The sequence below is a fragment of the Rhinatrema bivittatum genome, chromosome 4 (genome assembly GCF_901001135.1).
Source record: "Rhinatrema bivittatum chromosome 4, aRhiBiv1.1, whole genome shotgun sequence".
In the NCBI taxonomy this organism is placed as follows: Eukaryota; Metazoa; Chordata; class Amphibia; order Gymnophiona; family Rhinatrematidae; genus Rhinatrema; species Rhinatrema bivittatum.
Window position 1 is genome coordinate 110,568,714 of NC_042618.1, and position 17,945 is coordinate 110,586,658.

At 43.1% G+C, this 17,945-nt stretch overlaps 1 protein-coding gene across 1 annotated transcript in view; it reads left to right on the top strand.

The window, feature by feature from the left end:
• Positions 1–17,945, top strand: part of MAPKBP1 (mitogen-activated protein kinase binding protein 1) — a 408,115-nt gene that overhangs the window by 186,866 nt on the left and 203,304 nt on the right. Inside the window, exons 10-11 of the mRNA XM_029597450.1 lie at positions 12,257–12,446; positions 17,659–17,805. Of these exons, the coding sequence (XP_029453310.1) occupies positions 12,257–12,446; positions 17,659–17,805 (337 nt within the window). The remainder of the gene's footprint in view (positions 1–12,256; positions 12,447–17,658; positions 17,806–17,945) is intronic.

The window sequence follows — 17,945 nt, forward strand, 5'->3', positions numbered from 1 at the left end:
TGAGAGCAACTGTGTGTTTGAAAAAGCATGTGTGAGAGAGAGAGAGAAAATGAACGTGTGTGTGTATATGAGAGGAGAAAGTTCCCCCTCCCTGCCTCCGCACTAATCCACAGCAATCTCAGATGACTGGAAATCAAATGTCCCCAGGAAAGGAAAGCAGGGACTTTTTAAAATCTTTATTAGTTTTAATTATTGGGTGTTATTTGATGTCTGCTGTTTTGAAATTTTTAAAAAATTGTATATTACTTTAATTAATGGATGTTATTCTATTTGCGAGTTTTGAAATATTTTTATTAGTGTGGTTTTGCTGTTATTGGTGCTTTACGTTTCTTGATTTTGTTTATTTTATGAAGAATGGTAATGTTTGTTACCTAATAGACAGTCAGCTTCTTGAGGTTTCCATTTCAGTGTTTGGTCTGCATATTGCTGGCTCTAATTTGTGATTCTTTAAGAACATAAGAAATTGCCATGCTGGGTCAGACCAAGGGTCCATCAAGCTCAGCATCCTGTTTCCAACAGAGGCCATACCAGTAGCCAAACACCAAGAAGATCCCATGCTACTGATTCCAGTAATAGCAGAGGCCATTCCCTAAGTAAACTTGATTATTTTTATTTATTTATTTATTTAACATTTTTATATACCGGCATTCGTAGGACACATCATGTCGGTTCACAATTAACTGAGAAAGGAAATTACAATGAACAAGGGTGGCTAACTGGGAGAAATTGGGTAAAAGGAACTGGGTAGATAAGGAAGTGCAAGAAAAGAGAGTCAACAAGCATGAATAACATAGTTGAGTGACATGGATTAGATATACTGCACTTATAGAGTTACATATAAAGAACTTATTTACAGGTTGGGGGGGCGAGTGCCCTTATATTCAATTATATGTTAGGGGGGGGGATGGGGGGAGGTAAGCGGTAAGAGGGTAAGGGGGGGGGGATGGGGGGAGGGAGAAAGAAGTGGGATGACGAGGGACCGTAGAGGGAGGTTGCTAAGGGGTGAGGGCGGGGTGGGGGGAGGCTGCAGGGGGCAGGGGAAGGGTGAATGGTATGGGAGGGTGAGCAGTGGGTGTACTGGAATGGTTAATGGACTTCTCCTCCAAGAACTTATCCAAACCTTTTTTAAACCCAACTACACCAACCGCACCAACCACATCCTCTTTCTTCTGAATTTAGTGAGAGTCTGCCTCTGTTTTGCGCATGTGACAAGATGAGAGATTTTGTTAGTGTGTAGTGTCTGTATAGGGATCTTGGAGTTTCCATTTCAGTTTTTGGTCTGCAAATTGCTGATTCTAATTTGTGATTCTTTCTTCTGTATTTAGTGAGAGTCTGCCTCTGTTTTGCACATGTGACAAGGTGAGAGATTTTGTTAGTGTGTAGAGTCTGTGTAGGGATCTATAGCAATCTGGTTTGTTTTTTGTTTCCCCTAGGAGATATATTGGTATTCTGGGACCCCGAGTAATATTTACAATGGTACTTTTTCACAAGTAGGCTGGTTGTTGTTTGAGACCTTGGCATTACTACTGTTACATTGTTAGGTTTGCTGTATAGATGTTGAGTGTCTTTTTTTGTGGAGCTTTGTGTCACTTCACAATGTGTCTAGCCATATAGAATTAGTTGAATTTTGCAGCAATAGTAAAATGTGGCTTATCCTATGCTTGCTTCATGATGATTTAAGTAATGGAGAATTATTTTCATTAAAACAGTTAATGAAAACATTTGAAATCTGATATTTTTTACAATATTCCTGCTTGGGCACACTTGGCTTGTAGCACACAAATTTTAGCTCAGCTTATAAAAAGTTGCTTGAAAGAGAATTTTTGCGCACATAGCTGTCAAAATATTGCTCCCTACCTACCCCACCACATCTAGCCTAACCCCTTCCCCATAACTGATTTTTTTTTTTTTGGTTATAAGATTGAATTTCCCAGGAAAAATAAAACAAAAGCTGAAAGCAAACGTCTCTACGGATAAGTGACCACAAATTAGAAGTAAAAACATGTAAACAAAAACTTTATTGGGAACACCAAGAAACCAGTCTCTGCATGTGGAGCAACACCAGAGAAAAAAGAAGCAGAAATGCAAATATTGTACAAAAAACAAAGATATCACGAGACACACATTCCCAAAATTGACACATTCCATTCACTAAACTAACAAAATGCTTTTTACTAGCCTTTTTTGTCTGGTCATTTTTTTAATCACTTTGGTCTTCATCTCTTTTTTTAAATTTTTTTTTATCTGTTTTCTCTTGTTGGTCTCAACTCCTTTTTCAGAGTCTCCTGTCCATTTTCTTTTTCTTCTTTTCTCTGGTCTTCAGTGCTTCTCCTACATCATCTTATTTTTCTATTTGTTTCTCTTTCTCTGCCTGACTATAAACTCCTGGCTAGATTTTAACCCATCTTCTCCCTCTCAAGTTTTTCATGTCCCAACCCTACAGCTCCCTTAACTCTCTCCTTTTACAATCTTTAGCTATCTGGTTCCTTGGGTCTTTCACTCAACAGCTGCCTCCATTCTTGCTTTCTGAAAATCCTCCTTTTTTCCCAAATTATCCCCTCCTTCCTCTTTCTCACCTTCCACCATCCTTCTCCCCTTTCAAACCTCCAAGACTTTCAGTCTTCTCTTCCATCCCTTCCCTCAAATTAAAACTGTCCCTTCACCTTTCATCTTCCCCCTCACATTTCAGTCTTCCCTCATCTTCTATCCTCTCCTCACTTCACTTTTCACCTTCCTACTCCTCCCCCTTCCCTTCATTTTCCACCATTCTCCCGTACTTCCCTCTTTCCTCCCCCACTTGCCCTCACTTTTAAACCTTCCCTCATCTTTCATCTTTCTCCCTCCTTGCACTCTCACCTTTCAGTGCCTCTCCTTTGTGGCAGACTGACAGAGCTGGCAACCCCCAGTGCCTTTAACCTCTTAGAAACATAGAAATGACGGCAGAAAAGGACCAAATGATCCACCGTGCAGGTTACCCTCCTGCTTATCAGTTTCCCAGAGCGTAAAAGTTAGGGCCCTCGGGTGCTGTTTGAATCCAGTTTCCCTTTACCCTTGACATGGAAGCAGAGAGCAATAGTGGAGCTGCATCAAAAGTATCAGGCTTCTTGCCACCCAGCAACTCTCCGTCTTGCGCAGATCAACGTTTGAACTGCACACGTTGGAAAGGAGCCGGTAGCAGAAGGAGGAGGAAAAGCGCCAGCCATTTTCTCTGTTCTCCTACCAGTTGGGTCACATGAAAGAGGGGGGCAAAATTGTTTTTAGCCCCACAGGCCATGCATAAATGACAGGAGCTTTGGCAGTGGGATCTTGGCTCTGCAGGCCATCGTGGGTCTGGGGCAGCGGCAGGAAGAGAGAGGGGCACCTTCATAAAAGCAGCAGGGAGCACTGGCACCTTCTAGTGAACAGTGCCTATGGCTCTGCTGCCATGGTATATATCACTGGTATATCCTAGTCTTTTCATTGATTTTAAGCTGCTTTGATTATTGTAATGTTTTCTGCCAAGGATGGACACTTAAATTAAACGGATTCAACTTAAGCAAAACACTGCCGCTAAACTTCTTTTTGGAGCAAAGAAGATGGATAGTGTTTCACCTTTGTCGATGGATGCATTTTAGATGCATCTGGCGAAGTGAACTCTGTCCTTGAAAGCTCATGCTTCAATAAATTGGTTAGTCTGTAAGGTGCCACCCACCTCATGTCAGTATTGCATATAAATACTATATGTAATGTTAATTGATGTGTTGGTTTTTTTTTTTTTACTGTAAACTGCTATGATGCCTATAGAAATGGTGGTAAATCAAGAACATACATAAACATTAGAGCTCAGCTGCCCCCCCCCCCCCCCCCCCCACAAAAAAAAGAAATGAGGTAAAACTCAAATCAATTTTTAGAACAGTGTGTCCATGAGGAACTAACTAAGCTTAAAGGGGTAGATATTCAAAAGCTGAAATGTTATCCATCTAAATGGCTTAGCCGTGATATGTCAGGGGTGTTCCTGGGGTGGGCAGGAGGCAGTCCATGGAGGAGCAGATTGAACCTAACCAACTCACTCTGGCTATGCTGTAGGCAGGTCTAAAGTTAGCAAGATAGATATATCCGGCTAACTTTTAAGATAGCCGGGTATATTCAGCGGCACTGTTGTGCTGCTGAATATCCTGGTTAAGTTAGCCAAATAGGTGTATCCGGCCAACTTAACTAGTCATTCAGCAGCTAAATATGGACCCCTCAGTAGATAAGTCAATAGAGCCAGATGGGATACATCAGATGGTATTGCGGGACCTTAGAGAATTCCTGGCAGCTCTACTCTCTCATCTTTTGAATGCTGCTTTAGAGTTGGGAGTAGTTCCAAAGAGGGGCATAAATGGTTCCTATTCACAAAAATGGAAGTGAGGAGGAGGCTGGGAACTATAGGCCTGTTAGTCTGACTTCAGTGGTGAGCAGATTAATGGAATCACTTCTAAAACAAAGAATAGTGCAATTTCTGGAATCCAATGGATTGCATGATCAGAGGCAGCATGGTTTTACTAGAGGTAAATCTTGTCAGACATATCTGATCAATTTCTTTGATTTGGTGACCAGAGAGTTGGATCAAGGAAGAGTGCTAGACATAGTATACGTGGATTTCAATAAGGCCTTTGACACGGTTCCACAGAGAAGACTTATAAATAATTTGAGCGCCCTTGGTATGGAACCTAGAGTGACTGACTGGGTTAGAAACTGGATGAGTAGGAGCTGACAAAAGGTGGTGGTTAATGGAGTTTACTCTGAGGAGGAGGAGGAGGATATTACTAGAGGTGTGCCACAGGGATCAATCCTGGAACCAGTTCTTTTCAACATTTTTGTGAGCGACATAGTGGAAGGATTATTGTGAGAGGTATGTGTTTTGCCAATGATACCAAAATCTGCATCAGGGAAGACAGCCAGGAAGGGGTGGGAAAATATGAGGTCTCTAGCAAAGCTTGAGGAATTGTCTAGAAACTGGCAGCTAAGATTTAATGCTAAAAAATGCAGAGTAATGTATTTAGAATGCAAAAACCCAAGGGAGAGTTACAGTATTGGAGGCAAAATTCTTCTAAGTACAAAAGAAAAACAAGATCTGGAGGTGATTATACTTGATGATCTTAAGGTGGCCAAAAAGTTGGATAAAGTGATGGCAAAAGGGAGGAAGTGACGTCATAGCAAGGGATGGCTGCCTAAAACTAGAGCTCCTCCACCTCCTACTATAATCCTCAGAATATCGTACGCATCAGCTACAATCTTCTATCTTAAAACATCGGCGGTATCATACCTGCCTGTACTGATGTCAACGAGACGCAAAGCTGTGGACTTTAAAAAGTATTCGTACCAGAAGCAAGACTGCGACGGGAACCAGCAAGTGGCGGATAACATGGCGGCTGCCGACCCCCGATTAGCCGAGGACGATGGGCAGGAAGCCTTGGCTGATAAACTGGCTGAGGGAGACCTGCCGACTAAATCGGAAATGAAGCTGTGGTTTGCGGATCTCAAAAACGAGCTGACCACCAAAACGCAAAATATTATGGAATCCATAGAAGAGTTAAAAGGTGACCTTGCGGATCATGGCCGTCGGATTTTTGAAACGGAAACCCGGGTTGACGCTAACAGCGAACATATCAAAGGCCTCCGTGACCAAAATAAACAATTTCGTGAAGAAATGGAACGGCTCCATGATAAAATGGAAGATTTAGAGAACCGCTCTAGACGCCATAATCTGCGATTCCGGGGAGTGCTGGAGTCGGTAGAAAACCAAGACTGCGTCGCGGTAGTAAAACAGATCTGCGAGCTGCTGTTGACCTCAGAAATGACTCAGGTCAGTGACACAGTCGGAGGGGATATTAAAATCGACCGTGCTCACCGGGTTCTGGGACCTAACGTGGCTAACAAGCCCAAAGATATATTGGCCTGCTTTCATGATTTTGCCCAGAAAGACAAGCTAATGATCATAGCGAGAAAGCAAGCCACATGGCTTTGGAAGGGCACAGCCATTATGATCTTTGCGGATCTTTCACCCATCACTGTCAGACGGCGGCAGGAGATGAAACCGGTCACAGATCGACTACGAGCTGAAAATATTCGATATCGCTGGCTATTCCCATTTGGGATGAGTTTCTCGGTAAAGGGCGAGTCTCACCGGGTGCGAAATCTTTCGGAAGCTGCGACCCTCTTGCACAACGCTGGATTTGCTGGTTTTGATCAATTGCAAATGGCGCCCAAACCTCACAGCCGCAGAGAGGAGTATCCGAAATGGCAGAGAGTAAATAAAGGAGACAAAAGACTGAGGCGCCAAACAGACTCCTCATTAACACAAAGGGACCAAACCTGAAACTTTTGATTTCCTTGCTGGAAAGAGTACCACTTCGTTTGGAGCGGCATATTGCCTAGTGCTGGTTTGCATAGTTTTTTACTCATGTTGGGAATAATTTTATAGTTTTGGTACACTGTTGTTTCTTGCTTCCTGTAGCTACAGAGTTGTTTTTTGCTACAGCCAATTAGTTCTGAGGGAATTTCAGCAATTAAAGCCAGCTTAGCGTTACTAGCTGGCTTCACAATAGTTGGTTGGAGATGGTGGGGCAGTCACCCTGAGATGACAAATTCCTCCATTCTGGTCTTAGGTTGGACGGGGGCGATGGTCCAACTAGAGGGGAAATTGGTAAAGCGGGAGGGGGGATGGGGAATGGGAATTGGGGGTTCTTGCACAGGTCACAGGTTCTTACTGCTAAACACAGACATACTTAGAAACACTTGGGCACAGAGTCAGTCCACACTAGAGCCCAGTGTACATGATGTCCCGCGCATATGGAATGTGCAGGCTCGGACTTCTCATAGTTACCTGACATTGTAAAACATGGTGGTCATCAATTACTTATCTATCAATGCAAAGGGATTGAATTCCCCGTATAAGCGGCATTGTTTATATGCAGACTTGATTGGACACCAGGTTTCAGTTGCCTTCATTCAGGAGACCCACCTGAAGAGGCGTCATGAATACCTCCTTAAACATCTGTCTTACCCGGCTCAGTATTGGGTGCCCCGCCCATTAAGCCATAAATATTTGGGGGTAGGAGTCTTAATTCACAAAGATGTAATGTATGAAGAGGTAACCAGGTACGAAGATCCAGAGGGGAGATACCTCATACTCATTGTTGTGATGGGCGGGGAGAAATATACACTTGTTAATGTATATGTACCGAACAGTGGGCAGGGTACATACCTAAGTCGTATTCGTACCTTGATAGACAAGCATGCGGAAGGTCACGTGATAGTAGGGGGTGATTTTAACATCACTCTGAATCCCTTTCTAGATAATTCTAAGGGTTTTGCTTACATGTCTCAGAAAGACCGTAAACTCTTTAAAACATTCTTGACTCATTTAAATCTCCTGGATGTGTGGCGCATATGGAACCCCAGGGGCAGAGACTTTTCGTTTTACTCGAGAGCTCACTGTTCTTACTCCAGAATTGATCTATTCCTCATAGCTAAAAGCTGTGTCAATCAAGTTAAAAACCCACAAATAGACCTCATTACTTGGTCAGATCATAGCCCGATCACTATCCAGTTGGAACTAAATTCCTATGACAGGGGGCAGCGGTTCTGGAGGCTGAACGAGAGTCTACTAGAGGAGGCTGATTTTGTGTTGCAGATGCAGGAGGAGATCAGGGAGTATCTGATATTTAATGACCAGGACGGTCTGTCCCCTATGTTAGTTTGGGACTGTTTAAAAGCAGTCCTCAGGGGGAAATTTGTGGCCAGAGGTTCCTTCTTGAAAAAGCAGCGTAACAAAGATAAAACAGAAACGCTACAGAGCCTTCAACAACTGGGTCTCCAACATAAGAGTAGCGGAGATGAGGCAATCTTGGGAGAAATGGACAGACTCAGGGCACACTTGGAGGAATTAGAAGCGGCCCACATAGCGTACTCACTCACTCTTACGCAGCAAAAATACTATGAAGGTGGGAACAAAGCGGGACGTCAGCCAGAAAATTGAAAGTCCAACAAATGCAAAATAATATTATTAAAATAAAAGATGAACAGGGTGCTATGTTGACCTCTAACACTGCAATTAGGCAATGCTTTATACGTTTTTACTCAGAATTGTATGCTACTGATTTAGCCATTAATAGTCCAGAGATTGAAGACTACTTATCTCATTCCTCTCTTCCAACCATACTCCCTGATAATCAAGAGTTTTTGGATCGGGATGTGACTCCAGGGGAAGTCACCTGGGCCATAAAAAGCTTAAAGGTGGGAAAGTCCCCGGGATTGGATGGCCTGACGGCTGGCTTTTACAAAAAATTTGCTATACAACTTACGCCACTATTGGTTAAGCTCTTTAATGCCCTTCAGGGGGATATGTCCTTATCTTCCTCAGCTAATCTGGCAGGGGTTACAATTTTGGCTAAGCCGGGACGTGATCCCACCTTGTGCGGGTCCTATCGCCCGATCTCACTGATTAACTTGGATATGAAAATACTGGCGAAAATATTGGTGAATAGGCTTAATAGTCTGCTCCCGCAATTGATACATCCTGACCAATCAGGATTTATACCTGGCCGGATGGCCTCCGATAATGTTCGGAAAATAGTAAGTTTTATGGACTGGGCTCGTGAACACCATACCCCTCTATTGTTACTAGCGCTTGATGCTGAAAAAGCATTCGACTATGTACATTGGCCCTTTTTATTCCACACTATGAGATGTTTTCGCTTTGGGGATCGCTTTATACGCTGGATACAAAAGCTGTATGAGGCCCCGAAAGCCTGCTTAAAGATTAATGGAGGGTATTCTCAACCTTTTTCTGTGGGTAGAGGCACACGCCAGGGGTGTCCTCTGTCTCCCTTACTTTTCGCTCTTTTTTTGGAGCCATTCACGCACCATATCAGGGCCAATTCAGCTATCCAGGGGGTGAAGGTTGGATCGTTTTCCTCTAAACTTTCTTTATTCGCAGATGACATTTTATTTACCATAACTAACCCTGTCTCATCCTTAGTGGCCATCACGGACGAGATCTCGGCGTTTAGCAAGATCTCGGGGTTTAAAATCAACTGGGAAAAATCTGAATTGCTTAATGTATCCGTACCGACGGTAATGGTGGACCAACTTAGGAAGACTCATCCCTTTAAGTGGCTAAAGAGAAAATAAAATACTTGGGGATTTACATAGGATGTACGAGGGATCTTTTTCAACTTAACTACCCTCCCTTGTTAGCCAGAATTTACAAGGATCTGGAGGAGTGGGATCGCTATCACATCTCCTGGTTGGGTCGCTTAGCGGTACTAAAGATGAATATTCTGCCAAGGATTTTATATTTGTTGCAAACTCTACCAATAGTAATACCCAAAAAATTTCTATATAAATGGCAGAGTCGATTTTTTAAATATCTGTGGTGGGCGAAGAAACCAAGGATCAGAAAGCAGATTTTATGTCTTCCTAAGTTACAAGGAGGCTTAGGCATGCCCAATCTTATGGGTTACCAAGGCGCTGCATATCTAAAGGCGGCGGTGGAGTGGCATAATAAATCCCACCAAAAGCCATGGGTACAATTAGAGCAGGCAATTGTGGGAGACCTCCCCCTCACGGCACTACTGTGGCAGAGGAGATCCACCTGGACTCCCTCTGCTAAGCTACCTGCCACCGTACAGGCGACAATAACCATTTGGAATACTTGGCGGTCGGTCTTAGTGGGCCAGAGGACACATTTTCATAGCACCCACTTGTTTCACTACACCTCCTTTGGTTACGCAGTACACTCTGATATTGCCAGAAGATGGAAAGTTAGGGGCATCATGCAGGTGTCTGACATGTGGGATCCTGGAGGGGTGCAGTCCTTTCCAACGCTCTCCGCGAGATTCCATCTTGATTCTAAGGATCATTACTTTTATCTCCAGGTATTGCATTTTCTAACCCACAATCAGATGACAGTAGAGCTCCCGCTGGGGATCACACCATTTGAAGCCTTATGCATACAAGCTGCGAAGGTGAGAGGACACATAGCTCGTATATATGCTATGCTAATGGGAGGGTTAAGTGACCAGGCTCCCCATGTTATTGCTTGGGAAAAGGATCTTCAGGAACATTGGCCGTTGGAGGATTGGAAACACCTATCATATTCAATGGGTAAGGGTCTTATATCTGCTTCTCACATTGAAAATGGGTATAAGATGCTATACAGGTGGTACTTGACCCCAGATAGGCTCCATCGCATATGAGCCAATGTCTCTGAGTTTTGTTGGCGATTATGCCAGGTACCGGGAACTTTCTTTCATATGTGGTGGCAGTGTCCCTGCATTACACCTTTCTGGGATGATATTGCTCGCTGGCTGACAACAGTTCTCGGAGAGCCAATATCACTTGTGCCATCGCAGGCGTTACTGAACAAAGACAACCCACAGCTTTCTAAGTTTCATAATGCTTTTATTAAATACGTCGTAACTGCAGCCAGGGGAGCAATTGCCAAAAAATGGAGGGATACGTCACCCCCAGCAATCCAGGATGTCTATGACAGGGTGAGAGTTATGCATAACTTGGGGGAAATTACGGCCCATAAACACAAAACATTAGCTAAATTTCACAAAATATGGTATAAATATGTGCAATGGACAACACCTCAGAAAGTTTGAAATAGCTAAACCTAATGGTGGAGATGCACAATAATTGTTTCGATGTATAACAGTTTTTCGATTTCTATAATGCAACGTGTTACCGCTGCAATGCTTTCTACAGGAGTGTTTGTAGGGTTTTTCTTAGACTTGGGACTGCTAAAGATGGATCTGATTCTATATACTTTTCAACTTGTCTGTATTATTCTTTTCTTATCAATAGGACTGATATTCTTTATTATTTGTATGATATTTCACATGATGACTGTGTGCGAGAGGGGGGAGGGGGGAATAGATATGGATGGTTGGAAAAATTGGTATTTCCAGGTTCTTCTGGTCATGATGTTCAGTTAAGCTACTTTTCGCTGTGAGTGACGGTATTGTGACTGATTGCATTCTGACATGTATGACACTATATGATACCAATAAAAAAGTTACAACTTAAAAAAAAAAAAGTGATGGCAAAAGCCAGAAAGATGGTTGGTTGCATAGGGAGAGGATTGATCAGCAGCAAAAGGGAGGTGATATTGCCCCTGTATAGATCCCTGGTGAGACCTCATATGGAATACTGTGTACAATTCTGGAGACTGCACTTTCAAAAGGATGTAAACCGATTGCAGTCTGACAAGAGGGTGACTACCAAAATGATCAATGGTCTTCATTCTATAGCAAATGGGGATAGGCTTAAAGATCTAAGCATGTACACCCTAGAGGAAAGGTGAGATGTGATAGAGGCCTTTAAATATCTCAAACGTTTCCATGCACAAGAAGTTAGCCTCTTGCAGCAGAAAGGAGGCTCTGGAACAAGGGGTCATGGGATAAGGGTGAAAGGGAATAGACTCAGGAATAGTTTTAGGAAATAACTTTATAGATAGGGTAGTGAATGTATGGAATGGCCTCCCAGTTGGAGGTGGAGAAGGCAAAAATGGCATCTGAATTCAAGAAAGCATGGGATAAATATAAGGGCTTTCAGAGGGAGTGATGGGAATTGTAAGGGCTAGATAAATTGGATGGATGGACAGACTAGATGAGTCATATGGTCTGTTTCTGCCATCATGTTTTTATGTAAAGAGAAATAGTATATAGGTTTTTTTTTCTCAAATCTGTATATCTGTTTATATATTGTAATCTGCTTTGGTCTCTTGTGGGAAAATCAGAAAGTTAGTGTGTGTGTGTGTTGGAGTCTATACATTAAAGGGGGAAATGCTTTACAGCATGTTACAGTAATCTAGCAGAATATAACTACTGCTTGGATGACTATATGTAGACTGGATGGTGAAAGACTGGGCAACTGCTTTTCCCGGTGCATAAATTAAAAAATGCACTTTTCACCACAGCAACCACCTGAGCCTCCAACTTCAGTTACGAGTAAAATTCCTAGACTTCAAAATTCTGAGCTTAGACTAGTAAGATGGTGCATGTCCATGGCAGCAGAAGGTGCTGATTGCAACATATCGTTTTAAACGTGCCATGGCACCCAAGGTATGCTGCAGGCTTAAGCAAATGGTACCAAAGAGCACATTCAAATTGAAGACGTTTGGATTATATTTTCTAAATTATGGCATCCATAAATCATTTCTGGGCAGAAATAGGTTTCAGAGTACAATGAAACTCTAAGCAGATCCCTTTGTTTCTTTCTGTAGCCGCTTATTCTCCAGCCTAACAGATGCCAAGTATCCGGATACCATCGCCATGACCTATGATCCTACCAATCAGTGGTTGTCTTGTGTGTACAATGATCACAGTCTTTATGTGTGGGATATCAAGGATCCCAAGAAAGTGGGCAAGGTATACTCTGCCCTGTATCACTCCTCATGTGTCTGGAGTATTGAGGTAAGAATCTTGCATGACATTTATTTATTTATTTATTAACTTTTATCTACCGACATTCGTGCAGCACATCATGCCGGTTTACAAAGAACTCAGGTGGGCGATACAATAAAACAATGTACAAAGAATAAAATAAAGTAACAAAAACATAACAATATAACCTTAGAACAAAATACTATTTCTTACGAAAAGGACACATTAACCGATCGTGATCAAAAAGGATAAATTAAGCAGTAGAGGGGGATGTTGTTTCTTCTAGGGTATCCATGGGTGGTGTGAGGGGAAGCGGGGAAACATAGGGAGGGGTGGAGAAAGTTCGAGCAGGGGGGGCTGGGAGAGATTAAATTTGGTTTGTGTCAGGATAGGCCTGTCAAAATAGCCATGTTTTGACTCCTTTCTTGAAAATTTTCAGGGATGTCTCTTAGCGTAGGAGGGTGGGGAGGGAGTTCCAGAGGTTGGGGCCAGCGACGGAAAAGGCTCTCTCTCTGGTGTGAGTAGAATGTGCTGCCTTTAGAGATGGGGTGTGTAGAGTGCCTGCATGGGTTGTTCTTGTGGGACGGTCGGAGGAACGGTAACGAGGCATTTCGTCTAGCCAGGTGTGATTATGTTTGTGTAGGGAATTGTGAAGGATGGTGAGGGTTTTGTATTGTGAGCGGAAGGAGATAGGTAACCAATGTAGGTCTTTTAGTATGGGGGTGATGTGGTCTCTTTTTTGTGTGCCTGTTATGATTCTAGCCATGGAGTTTTGCAGAATTTGGAGGGGTTTGATGGTGGCGGCGGGGAGTCCTAGTAATAGGGAATTGCAATAGTCTATTTTTGTGAGCATTGTGGTCTGTACGACTGTGCGGAAATCGTGGGTGTGGAGGAGGGGTTTGAGTTTTTTTATGATGTTAAGTTTATAGAAACCCCCCTTTAGTAGATTTTTGATGTGGGGTTTGAAACTTAGGTGTTGGTCTATGTAGACTCCCAGATCTCTTACAAACTGGGTCTGAGGGGTGGCTGTGGTTGTATTTTGAGGAGTGTTCTGTTGCATGGGGAGAGTGAAATGTTCAGGCTGCTTAGAGATGACGAGTAATTCTGTTTTTGACGAGTTTAGAGCAAGATGGAGTTCGGATAGTGAGGCGCTTATGGTGGCGAGGCAAGATTCCCAGCGTTGCAGAGGTTCTTTTATGGATCCCTGAAACGGGATGAGAATCTGCACGTCATCTGCATACAGGAAGAATTTCAGGCCTAGTTTGGAGAGGAGGTGGCAAAGGGGTATGAGATAAATATTAAATAGGGTGGAGGATAAGGATGATCCTTGGGGTACGCCTTGCGTGATAGGTATGTGTGAGGATTCGTGCTTGTCGATTTTAACTAGATACTCTCTGTGTGTGAGGTAGGAGGAGAGCCATGAGAGGGCTGTGTTGGCGATGCCTATTTCTGTTAGGCCGGTCATTAGTATCTGATGGTTGACAGTGTCGTAAGCAGCTGAGATGTCTAGTAGGGCGAGTATGTACGAGTTTCCATGGTCCATACCTTTAAGTATGGTGTCTGTCATGGCTAGTAGTAAGGTTTCGGTGCTTCGGTCTTTGCGGAAACCGAACTGTTGAGTGTGGAGGACATTGTGGTCTTCTAAAAACTCCGTTAGTTGTTTGTTAATAACCCTCTCTAGGACTTTGGATAAGAATGGGAGATTGGAAATTGGACGGTAATTGGCAGGGTCTGTGGGGTCGAGGGTGGGTTTTTTCAGGAGGGGCTTGACTATGGCCAGTTTGAGTGGGTCTGGGACACTGCCTGCAGTAATAGAGCAGTTGATAAAGTCCTTAATATGTTTGGTGATGGCGGGGGTGATGGAGAGGAGGGTTTTTGAAGGAATGGTGTCTGAAGAGTGTGTGGATGGTTTCATCTTTTTTAGTATAGTTTCTACTTCTATGTTGGTGGTGAGGTCAAATGTTTTAAGGGTGATCTTTTTGTCATTGGGAGTGGGGGGGAGGGGGGTAGTGTTGTCTGGGAAGCGGAGTAGAATATTGTCGATTTTATTCTTGAAGTATAGGGCTAGTTCTTCACATTTTTTGTTGGAGGTAGTATCGTTGAGAGTTGGTGAATTGGGATTGGTGAGTTCTGAGACATATGTGAATAAGGCGTTTGCATTAAATTGGTAATCGTGGATCTTTGTCGCGTGGAAATCACGCTTGGCTTGGGTAATTGCATGACTGTATGCGTGTAAAGTGTTGTTATAGGTGGCTTTAAGTGTAGCCGATGGTTGTTTGCGCCAGGCGCGTTCTTTGGCTCTTAGTTCTTGTTTCAAGGTTTTTAACTTGGCGGAGAACCAAGGTTTCCTTTTCTCCTGTTGTGTAGAGGGTATTTCTTTGTGGATAATGGGGCATAGATCATTGGCTATGGTCGTAGTGAGATTGTTCCAGGAGTGTAGTGCGGTGTCTGGATTGGTGAGATCAATGTTGTTAGCTATTTTGTTGAAAGCTAGGGTGAGCTCTTCCGTACTACAGTGTTTACGGAAAGAGATGGTTTTATGGTGTTTTTGTGTGGAAGGTGTGAGGGGTTTGGTTTCAAGGATTGTATTAATGAGGAAATGGTCAGACCATGGTACTGGGGTGACTACGGGTGGGGTGGCAATGGTTATTTTAGAGTTCACAAATATTAGATCGAGTGTGTGGCCTGCTTTGTGTGTGGGTTCGGTGATGATTTGATTGAAATCTAGGACTTTAAGGGTGTCCAGTAGAGTCTCGCAGGCGGGGGTGGTGGGGTGGGTATCTACATGGAGGTTGAAATCCCCTAGTATAATGGTAGGAAGATCTGTTTGATGTTGACGGTGAAGTATTCCGTGATGGGTGAGGGATCTTTTTCAATAAGGCCTGGGGGGGCATATACTAAGCAGATTTGTAGGGATTTGGATGCAAATAGTGCGATTTCAATTTTGGGTGGCGGTTGAGTAGTTTGGAGTTTGAGGTTGAGTCTTTTCTTGGCTGCCAAGAGTAGACCACCTCCTTTCTTTTTCGGCCTTGGTATGGTGCATTATATTATGCATTATATTATGCATTAATTTCATATCATTTGACCATGATATGAAATTGCTGAGTTGCCATTTTTTCTGAATTTGGAGGTGCACGCGAGTGCATATAAAATGTGCACGTATGTATACAAAGTATGCACTTGTAGTGTACCCAGGCTTGTTTCAGGTGCATCGAAGTGAACACTTCTGTGTGGAAAGGATAAAGTCAAGACTGTGTGGTTGTGACAACAGTTTAGGGGTGATTGTTAAATCAGCCCAAGGAACAGATACAGAAGATGATGGAAGTGAAATGTCTGACACTGTTGGTTCTCTGGGCTCTCCATTATTCTAGTCCTTCTGTTCTCAGTCAACAAGCAGGCATGAATTAGCTGTTATGCATGAGTGATATCATCTGATGATGCTGACATGGACCCAGCTGTCAGAGCTCAGTAAAAACTTTACTAGGCATGTGCAGGAGTTCCCTTCTCCCAGGTCAGCCTGCTCTGATTCCAGCAATTTTTCTATCACCTGTTTGCCTTTTCTAGTGTGCCTTGGTGGGGTGTTTTCCTTCCTGCTTGTCCTCAGAACACAGGTTGATAGTTACTTACCTGTAATATATATCCTTTAAGGACAGCGGTTCACCAGTCAGACAATCCCACTCTTCTTTCCTTTTCTGGGACTCAGTAGCTTAATTAAAGCATTGCGGCAGGCTTGGGAGCTACTGCACATGCTTAGTGGAGCTGAAGAATATCCTAGAAAGCTCTGGAAGAGGCTGTCTGGTTCAGTGCTGTCAGAATGACATCACCCAGTTGTGTGGTTGGTGAATTTCTGTCCTCTGCGAACCTATATTCCAGGTAAGTAACTTTGTTTTATATGTGCGGTGATTTGACTATCAATTAGCAAGTCAGGTTTCATTCTGCATTAAAATGAACAGAGAGAATGGATATAAGTGAACATTACAAACCCCCCTCTGAAATCTGAGCCCTGTTTTGTTCCTTTATTTTTCCATTCTGGCTGTTGTATTCATGATTTAATAGGGCTGATGGTATTTGGGCATATCCCAGAGTGAGAGGTCCATTTGGACCTGGTGGTGGTGAAAGCATTGTGGACACATGAGTGGTGCTGTGAAGCTCAGCTGCAGCAGAAGCTTTTCTTCTTTCTCATGGCCAGTAGAAGAGATCGGAATTGCAGTAGATGAGAGAAGGGAGTGTTGGAGAAAATGGGTTAGGAGAACAATTTTAACAAAACTTAAAGCCACCCTCCCTCCCCCAGGTTTTGAGAGCAACAAAGTTTTAAATCTTGTAGTAGAGCTTTTAGAACAGGATATCAGGTTTAAGCCAAAATTTGCATTCTTCACTTTTCCTCTATCGGAGATTGATACAAAGGAGTGGTATAAAAAGGAGTAATTATGCCAAAGAGAGGGGAAGGCTGCTCTTTGAGTTTAGAGCAGTGCACCTTTAATATATTTTTAAAGGGTTTTAGCTTTTAAATCTGCGTAAAAATTAAGGCTTGCAAGATTACAGCCCTTAGAGGCAATTTGGAAAGGGGTGTTATTGACAAGGAGATGCCTTTGAAACCTTCTTCCCTCCCCCACTTCCAGTGCAGGGCGGATTGGGTAAATCCTGGCCAGTACACTTATTTATTTTTGTAACTCCCCATATACTTTCAAACTCTGTAGGTATTTACTTACCTGCGGTCCCTGTCGAGGAAGGGATTAAAAAAAATCAGTTTGCAGCCCTAGATTGAGTTAGAAAACCCTCTCATAATGTCTGGATCATCACAAGGATTCCTTTCTCCTAGCTGCTTAAGAAGCAGAGTGAATTCACTCTGCAGTCACTGAGCATCTGGAAATGTTGTAGTTACTGACCTGACCTGACTGAGCAGGCTGAAAATGCACATGTGATGAGGCCCATGTCCCAATTCTTTTTTTTTTTTTTTTTTTGTTGTATTAAGGTATTAATGCAGGTGTAGTATATTTCTTTCTTTTTTTTTTTCCCCCACTTCTTTGCCTTTTGGACAAGATCTAGGTGCAGGGTTTAAGTCACGACAATGAAGATGGGTCCCCCCTTTTGGCCGAGACTGAGATCCTGGGAGATAATGCCCAGCCATCCGACCCCATTGTGGAAACAGTTACATTATGGCTGTTGTCAAAGCAAGGAGACTTAAATCTTCTACTTTAAAAAATAAATAAATAAATAATGCGTGTTTTTCCTTCCCTTCTAGGTGTATCCCGAGGTGAAGGACAGCAACTATTCCTGTTTGCCTCCCAACTCCTTCATCACCTGCTCTTCTGACAATACCATCCGCCTCTGGAACACAGAGAGCTCCAACATTCACGGCACGGCCCTGCACCGCAATATTCTTAGCAGCGTAAGTTTGTTTGGTTTGACCTTCCTGCGGTTATGTAAAGTAAGTCTTTTCTAAAGAAAAAGTCCCTTTGAATGCAGGGCAAGTTCACTGTTGCATTGCCTTGGACCACAGTCCCAACTGGTTACTACTACCATTATTCA